At 28.8% G+C, this 13236-nt stretch overlaps 1 protein-coding gene across 1 annotated transcript in view; it reads left to right on the forward strand.

Annotated features, from left to right (window-relative positions):
* The first annotated feature begins 3009 nt into the window (after positions 1–3009).
* The window catches only part of fid (fire dancer), a 104445-nt gene continuing 94218 nt past the window's right edge, over positions 3010–13236 (forward strand). The window contains exon 1 of the mRNA XM_065507606.1: positions 3010–3228. Coding sequence (XP_065363678.1) covers positions 3010–3228 — 219 coding nt within the window. The remainder of the gene's footprint in view (positions 3229–13236) is intronic.

The raw sequence follows: 13236 nt of genomic DNA on the forward strand, positions 1-13236 counted from the left end.
GTACGTATGCCTTCCAATAGAGGCAAGAAAAGGATAGTGAGCTTGTCTCTATATCACTCACTTGACAGTAGCGTTCTGACCATCATTATTTGTGAAGAAATATGGACCAATAATTCCATCGACCCATAAAGCGCCCCAACCAGTGACTTTTTCTGGATGTAATGGTGTTTCGACAATAGCTTGAGAATTATTATCGCTTCAAATGCATGACAATGCCTACATTTAACCATAAGTGTGCTTCATCACTGAACAAAATTTTCAAATGGAATTGTGGGTCATGTACGAGTTGAATCGTGTAAGAACACACAAACCAATATCCTTTCGCAAGTTTAATTATTGAGCACGATGACGAATTGATACATTTGGATCATCATCAACACTACGCTACAATTTAAAGTTCTACCAATTTTAAGTTCTCCGAATCTATAAAAAACATGCTTTATTTCCAACCGAAAATCGATTTTTCATATGAGAATTAACTGAAACCTAATTGAAAATTGATTAATTAAGAGCAATTTGAGTTCTTGTCTGATCTTGTTTTGTTCTTTTTAAAAATCCTTACCTATAGGTTAGATACTCCATCAACAAGTAACAAACTTTCTCAATAATAATAATTCTATATAATTGAAACATTTAATACTTTATTTAAATATTCCATTTCATCAAACTTTATACCGTAAAAGGAAACTATTTACATACTATCTCCCATTTCCAATAATACACAAATCATCAAAGAGTTACTGGCAATTACTTAGTTTTCCTCTTTAAATGAAACAATATCATGCGGTGATGTTACTTCATATACCAAGTAATTGTTGTAATATAAACAACCAACAAAAAGCCAATCAATGAGACAACGACGTCATATATACGTCAATGTTAACAGCAATTTATTAAAAAAAACATGTAAATTTTAAAGCACAAAAAAAGTAAAAACTTTCAACTTCATAGGAAAAAATAGTCTAGTTATATTAAACTATACACTGACCCCCTTTACTTATTACTCTAGCAATCGTTGTGATATGGGTGAAATCAAAAAATGTTATACTTTTTAATTAATTTTAAAATTTTGAAGATTTGTTTTATTACAATCTTCACAATGTCAAATAATATTGATATTAAATATGTCCGTTTAAGGTATCGTAATATTTTTATTTTTTAAATTTAAATAGATTTGTTATGTTTTTAATGAATAATTTAAAAAATATTTTTATAAAATTAATGCAATTGAATAAAATGCTATATTCTCAAGGCTACGATATATTTAAAAAACAAGTAAGAAATCTACATTCGGCTGTGCCGAATCTTATATACCCTTCACCAAATTATATTATATTTTTGGGTAAACAAAATTTTTTTTTTGAATTTTTTTAAAAAAAAATTTTTTTTTTTAATTTAAATTTTTTTTTTGTTTTTATTTTTTTTTTAATTTAAGCGAAAAAAACTTTTGGTGAAAAAAAAAATTCGGGTTAAAAAATATTTTTTCCGATTTTGACCCATTGGTCAAAATTGGTGCGTCGTATATAAGACCATATGGTCTTATATACGACGCACGGTGCTTTGTCTCATAGCCAAAAATCAAAAAAAAAATGTTTTGTCTCAAAATATGATAAAATATATATTGATCGATAGCTACCAACACAACTCAAAAAAATTTTGGGGAATTGATTTTATTTGACTCTCCTAGACTTCACCAGAGGTCGCTAAATTCAGTCAAATTTAATTCAATTGCTTCAAAAAAATAATACTCAAAAATTCATTTTTTAAAAAATTAATTTAAATTTTTGTGTTTTGAGTTCTTTAGTATTTTCAAAATTCGATAGTATTAAAATTTTTATTAAACATTTCGACTAAAATTATTTTTTATCGCTCAAAAAAATACATGTTTTTCCAACAAATTAAAAAATTACAAAAGTTTGGTGGAATTTTAAAAAAATCTTATAAAATCGTACATTTTTTTATTTTGGTTTTTCTTAGTAAACAGTGTTGTTAACCCAGATATGCCGATTGCTTGAGCTTGATCATTTTAAAATTAATTTTATATTATTTTGGAAGCAAATGAGAAATAAAAAACAGAGCAATTAGAGTTTTTTAAAAATTTATTGAAAAAAGTTTTTTTTAAGTCGTCCAATATAGAGGATATTGGGGTCACAACAACAAAACTAAAACGCAATAAGGAAACATTCATGCATATAACAATCAACCAACTCTTCATAAATATAAATTCCAAAAAAATATAGTATTTATTCACTTGTAAATGTACAAAATTTTACTTTCCGTAGAAACGAGATATGTCCATAATGACTGAATATGGGCATTATGAAAATATCACAAATTAAAAATTCAATAACTCAAAAATAGTAGCAAAAAATAATGCGATCACACAATCTCCCATGAGGTATTGGTGTGTACTAAGTATGTGAACAAAAAAAATGGTATTTTAAAATAGGTCTAAATTTTTACTTAAATTGTATGTATTATAGAGTAATAATGTTAAAGTAATGTTACGAGATATATGAAATAAAATTAATATCTTAAATTAAATTAAAGACATTTATTGTATGGAAGTCAAATTGTGACGCAAGACTTTTTTTCAAAAATATGGGAATCAAAAATGGTAGCTGAGTTTACGAGATTTGACACTTATATAGAAATTTTTGATTGTGAATTTTTATTGAAAATCCCACAATTCCCAAAAATCCCATAAAATGGTATTTTTAGATTTCTCTTTACAAGAATGGTTTTAATTTTTTAAAAGCACCTATGCTTTGGAACTTGCAGTTATAAAATTTTTCAAATTATTTTTCTTTTATAGTACTTTCCATAATATAACAATAAAAGGTAGAATCACTATAAAATATGTTCTCAATTATACATGCCTTGAATTGTCAGACTAATATAAAATAAAAAATAAAAGTACAATTGAAATAAAACATCAAAAATCAAAAATTAACTACATAAATAAATTGAAAAATAATTTAAATTCAATTTCATAATTTATGAAGAAACATGCGTGTTAAATGTTGTTTGTGTAAATCTTTGTCTTTGTGTAAATGTCCTGAAAATAAAATTAAAGAATGGAGTGCAGCCATCGGTGTTGAGCTGAAGAAACACTCCCGGATTTGCATGCATCATTTCAATGACTCCGATTATATTGAACTGCATCAAGCCACAAAACGTGCACGTCTAATACCAAATGCGACATCTTCTCATGAGCCAGTAAAAGGCGTAAGTGATTTTTTTTCGTATTTCAAATATAAACAAAATATTTCTCAATTTTCAGTTGTTATTATTCGTATTTTCTTATTTCTGTTTTTTGTTTTTCTATTAATTGACGTAACAAGGCATAGCATTTTAAACTCACTCCCTAGTGATTCTACCTTCTAATGGTTGTATCATGGTACTTTCCAAAATATTACCTTTGAAAAAAATATAAACACATTATTATACCCTACACCACCATAGTGAGGAGGGTATTATGCGTTTGTGCAGATGTTTGTAACGCCCAAAAGTATTAGTCTAACACCCACCTTAAAGTATACCGATCGACTTGGAATCACTTTCTGAGTCGATTAAGCGATGTCCGTCCGTCCGTCCGTCTGGTCGGCTGGCTGGCTGGCTGTCCATGTAAACCTTGTGCGCAGAGTACAGGTCGCAATTTTGAAGATATTTCGATCAAATTTGGTAAATATTATTTTTTCGGCCCAAGGACCAAGCCTATTGAAACTGGCTGAAATCGGTCCATTATTTCACCTATCCCCCATACAAATGTCCTCCCGAAATTGGACTTTATCGGTCATAAATGTTTAATTTATATATATATCTCCACAAATTCCGCTCCAAATAAGTTTAATATACACAAAATTCATGTCACCAAATTTTGTTACGATCGGTCCATAATTAGTCATAGCTCCCATATAGACCCGCTTCCGAAAATCACTTTAACGTACATAAATCGCTTAAAAATGTTGGTAAACACACAAAATTCAACATAGTTAACTTTAATATAGACATAAATCACACGACCTAATTTCATGGTGATCGGTCCATAATTGGTCATAGTCCCCATATAAGGCCCACTTCCAAAAATCACTCAAAAATATAAATTATTGAAATTTTAAAAGAAAAATTTTTTTGCTCTTTTACTTAGTGTAGGGTATTATATGGTCGGGCTTGACAGACCATACTTTCTTACTTGTTTTGTTTTTCTTTTCTGTATAACTAAATGTAAGTACTTTTTTTCGAATAAAAGTTCTTAAAAAAACTACTTTTTAAAATATTATTAATTTAAATGCACATAACTTTTGACTTAGTAAAGATTTTTTCCTATTACTAATAGATTTGTTGGTAATTCAAAAATGTATATTTGAGGATTTGGATCGACTAAAACTTGAAATTTTAATTTTCAAATGTTTCCTGTAGATTTTATACCTATTAAAATCATTCAAATCAGATCGAGATTTTAGCATCATTTTTAAAGTCCAAATTCAAAACTAAAACGCAGCTACACTACCTCTATAGCTATGGATTTTTATTAACTTCGGACTGTTGGTGTAGAAGTTATTAGTTATTTCCACATTTTTTTCCTTACTACCCTGTGCTCGAGAGGACATTTGTACGGGGGCTAGGTGAAATCATGAACCGATTATGACCAAAATTAGCAAAGTTTGTCCTTGGGTCGAAAAAGTGATGTGGACCAAATATCATGGGAACATGTTTAAAATTGCGACATATACCTTGATTAACAAATCTAAATGGAAAGACGGACAGACCTATATATGGAGGACGGACAAAGCTTATTCAATCCAAAAAGTTATTCAATAAATACAAATAAATATACCAAGTTTCATTACAATCAGATCATTTTTGCAAAAGTTATAGAATTTTTACAATTAAGGATATATGGCAGGACCAATAGTCCTTTCTGTAATCACAATAACAATTAACAGAAAGATTGTAAGCTTAGTGCGTATAACAAATGCAGATTTTCATGATTTTTAGATCAATTATGCCAAAACTAAAAATTATGTTTTTGGCATATATGGGGAGATAGGCGTGTCCTTGATCCAATTTTTTCCAAAAATTAAATTTTTCTTACCTAAGGTATTTTATATTGACATACCAAATTTCAAAGCTCTACGGCAACTCCTTCTATTTTTGTCCCATCGTTATATAGGGACAAAGCACTGTGCGACGTTGCAAAGGTCTTTGAAATATCTATCATTAGATATTGTCTGTATTAATGTCTTAGTAATCCAGATATAGGTAAAAAAAAATCGAGGTTGCCCTCATATCTCAGCCATTTGTTGATCAATTTGCTCGATTTTAAATAGCAACCGACCCGAAAGAATTCCGGAGATATTGATGTATGAATCGTGTATGTAAGTTATTTGGGGAAATTAACAAGTGAGAGAGCTATATTCGGCTGTGCCGAATCTTATATACCCTTCACCAAATTATACTTAAAAATATTTTTTTTTAAATATTTTTATTTAAACAAAATCAAAATTTTTTTTTAATGTTTTAAAATTTTTTTTTTCCAAATTGTTTTTGAATTTTTTTTAAAAAAAGTTTTTTCAAAAAAATTTTTTTAATTAATTTTTTCGGAAAAAGAATTTATGACAAAAAAAATGTTTGATGAAAAAAAAATTCGGGTTAAAAAAATATTTTTTTTCCGAATTTGACCCATTGTATGTCCAACTTACTATTGTCTTATATACGTCGTTGCAAAGTTCTTTGAAATATCTATCATTAGATATCCATATTGTCTATATTAATGACTTAGTAATCCAGATATAGGTCTAAAATCGAGGTTGTCCTAGTTTTTTCCTCATATTTCAGCCATTTGTCGACCGATTTTAAATAGCGGCCGAGCCGGAAGAATTTCGGAGATATTGATGTATGAATCGTGTATGTAAGTTATTTGGGGGCTTCGGAAAGTTGATTTCAACACACAGACGGACAGACAGACATGGCTATATCGATTCCGCTATCTATAACGATCCAGAATATATATTCTTTATGGGGTCGCAAATGAAAAATGTGGAAATTACAAACGGAATGACAAACTTATATATACCCTTGCCACTCATGGTGAAGGGTATAAAAACGCAGTGACAGACTTATCGAAGGTGAACGGTATAAAAATACTTCAAAACTATGATCCCTCAATTAGATATTAAAATGGTACGTGGTTATGCAACATTCTATGATTTCACCCATATACACAATAAATAAAACAGAAATTCCCTCGGAGCTACAAACAAAAAAAAAATATTAAAGTTATTTTCAGAATCAATAATAATCTAAATATACGATGTATTCGTACTGTGTGTGAATAAAAATATTGTTGTACATGATGATGATGGTGATTGTACTACTGCCAGTGCTGTTGTTGACTGACGACGACGACGATGTTGATTATAGTGGGAGTGCAACCGCAATTTAAGTATTTAATGTCAATGACGACATTAACCATGAACATGATACAATGACACAAACTCACAGATACAAAATGCAAACACAGGCTCACCACCCAGTAATTGCAATTGTACAATACAAATGAATGGTTGCTACAACAAGTGTATTTTTGTTTTTAATTGTGTGTTGAATTTTTCTTTTGAAAATAACACTCACACATACACACTGTGCAGAGAAAGTACCCCGTTTTTGAAACAACACAGCCATAGATACAAAAGGACATGTACATGCCGAATTACAGGCTGAGATACCCATACGGTGTCTGACTCTCGGAGAAGAGAGCAGAAGATATTTTTAAATATAATTACACGTCTTTGTTTGTTTTGTCAGTCGTACGAGGGTCTTATGAAGAGTGATTTCTGGCAGTTTTGATTTGCGAAATTTTTTCCAATTTTTGGCTTTTATTTATGACCTTTTCTCATCTTTCTGGCAACATATGGATTCCGAGCCAAAAGAACTGATCAGCTTTTGAGAACAAAAATGTATCAAACCAATGCACAGTGGTTTAGAAACACTTTTTTTTGGAAATATTTCGGTATCTTGGGAACTATTGGAGATATTGCTATTTCACATGGTTTGAGCTGAGGTGTTTTTGAGTTGATTTACGTTTGCTTAGCTTCCTAGCGCTAATGCGGGCCAGTGCAAAGCCCCTCAAATTTGGTAACATCGGGTCTCAATTTTTTTTAAAAAAATCGTCAAAAATCCATTTATGATCCGAATGAGCTGAAATTTTAAATATAAATAGTCCTTGAGAAGATCTACAAAAAATAGGCCTACAAGTGTAAGTTATCTCTATTAGTTAAAGATATATTCAGGTTAATTGATTTATTTTTTTTTAATTTTGCTCGATCTTTTAATGGTTTTTTAGATATGGCTGGGCTACGGAGGGTCGAAATTTATTTTTAAAATATCAGCTATATTCGCGATAAAATTCTAAATACAATAAATCAAACTTGCTAACAGTTATCTCCTCCCTATAAAAAGTTATACTCATCCAAATTTGGAACTTTTAAAAAGGGCCGTATTTTTTACGTTTTTTCCCAAAAAAGCCCATATATTTTTTCTTTTGTAGAAACAAAATTTTCTTCCAGGCTATATAAAATTTTTATATGAGCCGGAAAGATAACTTAATAAAAAAGCATATAAAGAAAAACTTGGCTCACTTTAGCGGACATATCACCCCCCAGACCTATCCAAACTTGGCCTATTAAAAAAAAAAAAAATCCGGTTTGAGTAAAAAATTCTAAAAAGGCAAAGCACCGATCCACGAAAATGCTCCATATTTGTCTAACCCCATATGTTTCTTAAATACTTACTAAGTGTTTTTACTATCACACGGTAAATAACGCCGCGTGGGCACTTTTCTAAAAAAATTCAGTTTTTGGAACACATTTTCCCCGTTTTAGGAATTTCGGTATTTGAAAATAAAGAATGTCAAAAATTCTAATGCCATTGATTTAAGGACATTTGGGTCTATATTGGTTCCAAATTTTGTTAAGATATCTTTAACTGTTAAAATTTTACATTAATTCAAATATTATATTTTTATTCGTAGAAAATCACAATATTATAATTTTTTTAGTTTTTAAGGTAAATGAAGTCCCAAAATTAAAAAAAAATGATTTAGTTTTACTAAGTTATCAATCCTCAAGTCATAGTGTTTTCAACAATATCAAATACTTATATAAAAGGCATTTATTTACTCATCAGAAGTTCCACAAAGCTTGCCCCCTTTGACATAATTGTACCTACGTTTTTTCATATAAAGCGTACAAAATGTTACTAACATATCAAATGTAACATTATATGAAAAAACGTACAAATTTATCAAATGGGGCAAGCTTTGTGGAACTTTTTAGGAGTAAATAAAGGCTTTTTATATAAGTATTTGATATTGTTGAAAACCTTAGGACTTGTTGAGTGATACTTTAGGAAAATTAAACAATTCTATGAATTTTTGGGGCGTCATTTACCTTAAAAACTTAAAAAATTATAATATGGTGATTTTCCATGAAGAAAAATATAAAATTTGAATTACTGTAAAATTTTAACGGTTAAAGATATCATAACAAAATTTGGAACTAATACAGACTCAATTGTCCTTAAAACAACGGCATTATAATTTTTGACATTTTTTATTTTCAAATACCCAAAGTCCTAAACCGGGGAAAATGTGTTCCAAAAACTGAGTTTTTTAGAAAAGTACCTACTGTGACGTTATTTACAGTGTGATAGTAAAAACGCCTTTTCAAGTGTTTAACAAGCATATAGGGTTATATAAATATGAAGCTTTTTTGGGGATCGGTGCATTACCTTTTTAGAATTTATTACTCAAATCTAAAATTTTTTTTTAAAAATTGGCCAAGTTTGGTTTGGTCTGGGGGGTGTTGTGTGCGCTTTAGTAAGCCAACATTTACTTTACACGCTTTTGCATTAAATTCTCTTTCCGGATCATATAAAAATTGTATATAGTTCCGAAGAAAATTTTTTTCTACAAAAGAACAAATATATGGGCCTCAAAAAAATACATCACTTTTTCCAAGTTCCACTTTTGGATGCATGTAATTTTTTATAGGGACAAGATAACTTTTAGCAAGTTGTTTTTATTTTATTTAGAATTTAATCGCCAATGTAGTTGATATTTTAAAAATAAATTTCGACACTCCGTAGGGCCGCCACATCTAAAAAACCATAAAAAGATCGAGCAGAATTTAAAAAAAAAATTAATAAACCTAAATATCTTAAACTAATAGAGGTAACCTACACATGTTAGGGTATGTTTTATAGATCTTCTTAAGCACTATTTATATTTTAAATTTCAGCTCATTTGGATCATAAATGGATTTTTGGCGATTTTTTTAAAAAATTTGAGACACGAGGTGTCCAACTTTGAGGCGTAACGCACTGGCCCCCATTAGCGCTAGGATGCTGAAAAACTGCAAATCAACACGAAAGCAACTCAGCTCCAACCATGTCAATATAGTTCCCGAGATACCGAATTATTTCCCCAAAAAAATAAATTGTCTAAACCACTGTGCATCATCACAACTAATGAGTTGAGGGAATGGACTCGACCGACACCGATTCATATAGAAATTAAACGACGAAAATGGTCCTGACTTGGAAATACCCTACGCATACCACAATATGATGTAACAAGACAAGGAAACCGAAGGATTCGTCCATTCGTTTCCTAGTGGAAATGAAAGCAGCGGAGGCTGATGTATCCTGGAGCGAAATCAAATATATTGCTAACGACAAACCAAGGTGGAAAACTCCGCATATTCTGGGCGTTTTTCGGCCTTTGCTCGCTTCAAACGAATGAGTTGTGTTCGGTAAAGGTTCCCTGTGATGGTCTGCCCAGATTTCAGCAGCTCATAATAGATAGAACCCTTTTGCTGCGACCAAATACAGAGCATTACCATAGCGCTATTGATATTTGGCGTTGGTGTCGATTCGGCTGATTGGCCGAGGGGGAGGGGTCGTCCATCCAAAACCTGGCGCAGACTTTCTTTTATTGCTTTGAAGCAGCATTTCGTCTTTCAAGGTTTCTCAGCTTCAGTTCGTATGGTACCCAATTTCCCTGATTTTGGATGAATCCTGCTGCTCGCAAAAGTTTTGAAATTGCTGATTGAGTTGGTCCCAATGATTTCCAAACTCTTGTTGAGTTTGACAACAATCTTCCCGGAGTAATGCCTCCAAATCTTAGTCTGCAACTTTTTTGGTTGGCCTCGATTCATATCTCGTAAAGTAAAGCAAAACTTCCCGCATATGAGATTTGTTGGCACAAAATTGAATATTTTCAATAACTAAGTGAGAATAAATGACAAATATGTACCGTTCCAAATTACACATAAGTTAAAAAAAAAACCCCGTTCAAAAGATCCCGCATTTTAAGTCATACACCCAATAATACAATTAATAATATGTATTTTTCTCTGCTTTTGAAACGAATCTTACAGCCCTCTCTCGTATCATTATTAGTCATGCTTTCTATTCTACATTTCACCATAATTCTATTCTTATATATATTCCCATTGTCTGCTATTGTTTGAATTAATATTTGTATCCTAAGTATTGTAGAACTAGTATGTATTTGAGGGATTTTTTTCTATTTTTTTTAACATTTACAATTGCAATTATTTGCATTATACGTTTAGTTTAATTTCTTTATACATCTATAAGTATAGAAAAGTGTTGGTGTAACTTACTACGAGCTCAAAATTTAGTGTATTACGAAAACTAAAAAGCTTTTCATTCATTAAATTTGTTTGCGTACTTTGTTTTACGGAATTTGCTTTTGTTTTCTATTCCATGAGTTTCTGGCGTTTACTTTTTTTTCTCTGTTAAATATGTAAAGCTTTTTTGTTTTTCTTTTTTTCATGTTTGCTTTGTGTGACGTTTTCTCTTTGTTTTTCTCAATTTCTTTTCATTTTTCTTTATTTTTGTTTAGCTAGAACTTGACGAAACATGATGTTTTGTAGGTGTTTGGGTTAAAGTTGTTATCGAAAATAAAGCATTTTGTTTGAAAAAAAAGGAAAAATAACTTACCTAAAAATATGCTTGTATTATGCTTTCAACAAACTAAGGGAAATCTGTAAAAAAAAAAAAATTAAGTAAAAGTAAAATATTTTACTAAATTTCTCTTTCCCTATCAACAATAAAGAATAATATAAAAAATCCCTTGAAGGAATTTTTTTTTAAAAAAGGGAAATTTTTTTAATTGTATTTTATATGAATTATACAACTAATAATAATCATAATTGTTAAATTTTGAAAATTTACTTAAATATAAAATTTCCTTGAGGGTAATTTTTAAAAAAAGGGAAATTTCTAAAATTGTTAGCTAAAAGTTTTAAAAATTCCCAATTAATATAAAATATACCCTGAAGGGAAATTGGTTGAAAAACGGAACATTTTTAAAACTTTATGTTATTTTACTTAGTTGAATAAACTGAAACATAAAACAAGACCAATTTCAAAAATTGTCCAGAAATATGAAATATTCCTTGAAGGGACTAACCAAAAATAAACAAAATTAAAGAAAAATTTCAAAAATTTAGCAAAAAAAAAATTTCCCTTGAATGAAATTTTTTAAAAAAAGAAAATTTTTAAAAAAAATTTATTTCAAGGAAAAAAAAGAAAATTTAAAAAAACCTTAGACCATTTCTCTTTCCTAATTAGAGTAAAACTAAATTCTAGAAAAATTTCCAATAAATACAAATATCCCTAGAAGGGAAATTTATTAAAATTTTATGTTATTTTACTTAGTTGAATAAACTGAAACATAATGCAAGAAAATTTTCAAAAATTGTGCTGAAATATAAAATTTCCCTTGAAGGGGACAATTTTTAAATAAGGAAAATTTCACAAATTGCAAGCTGTTTCTCTTTCTTAATTAAAAATAAACAAAATGCAAGACAATTTTCAAAAATTGAGCAAAAAATAAAATTTCCCTTTAGGTAAATTTTTATAAAAAAAGGATAATTTCTAAAATTTAATGTTATATGAATTATATAACTATAGATGCAAAATTTTACTTAAATATAAAATTTTAAATACAAAAAATTCCAAAAATATTTCTTAAATATAAAATATCCCTTGAAGAGAAATTTTTTAAATAAAGGGAAATTATATTATCTAGTTTTAACTTAATTATATAATTAAATAAAATCATTATAGATAAACAATTTTTAAAGTTTTGCTCAAAGGGAAATTTCTAAAATTGTTAGCTATTGCTCTTTAGTCCCCATCCATACTGTGAAACATTTGCTGCAAAACATTTGAGTTTGTTGATGAAAGGGGAAAGAGGAATGGAAAAGGGTACTCTGTTTCATGTACATGAAGTTTTTGTTGAGTATGTCATCCACATTTATTCGTTCATATTCGTTCTGTACAGAAATGTCAAAAACTGAAAATCAAAAACTTCACTGTGTGGACACGAATGTAGTTTCAAAGGAGAATTTAAAAATGTTTTAAAGCAAAACAAAATGCAAGAAAAATTTAAAAAATCTGAAATATAAAATTCCCTGGAAGAGAAATTTACATAAAAGGGGAAATTTTATGGTATTACTTTTTCCTTTTTAAAATTAAATTAACTGCAAGACAAATTTCAGAAATCTATCTTAAATATAAAATTTCCCTTGAAGGGAAATTTTTTAAATAAAGGGAAATTTCTAATCTTTAATTTTAAATTAATTATATAATTAAATAAGTCATTAAAGATAAACAATTTTAAAAATTTTACTTAAATATAAAATATAAATTTCCCTTTAAGGGTAATTTTTGTAAACAAGGGAAATCTTTAAAATTCTTAGCTATTTCTTTTTACTAGTTAAAAATAAACACAATGCAATAAGAACTTCAAAACTATTTCCTAAATATAAAATTTCCCTTAAAGGGAATTTTTTGTAATAAAAGGAAATTTCTAATATTTAATTTTAAAAAATTGTATAAATAAAAATAAACAAAATGCGAGAAAAATTTTAAAAATCTTTCTTAAATAAAAAATTTCCCTTTAAGGGAAATTTTTGTAAACAAGGGAAATTTCTAAAATTGTTAGCTATTTCTCTTAAGTAATTCAAATAAACAAAAATCAAGAATAATTTCAAAAATATTTCTTAAATATAAAATTTCCCTTAAAGGGAAATTTTTGTAATAAAGGGAAATTTATAATACTTCATTTTATAAAATTTTATAAATAAAAATAAACAAAATGCAGGAAAAATTTTAAAAATCTTTCTTAAATATAAAATT

The sequence above is a fragment of the Calliphora vicina genome, chromosome 1 (assembly GCF_958450345.1).
Source record: "Calliphora vicina chromosome 1, idCalVici1.1, whole genome shotgun sequence".
NCBI classification, from domain to species: domain Eukaryota; kingdom Metazoa; phylum Arthropoda; class Insecta; order Diptera; family Calliphoridae; genus Calliphora; species Calliphora vicina.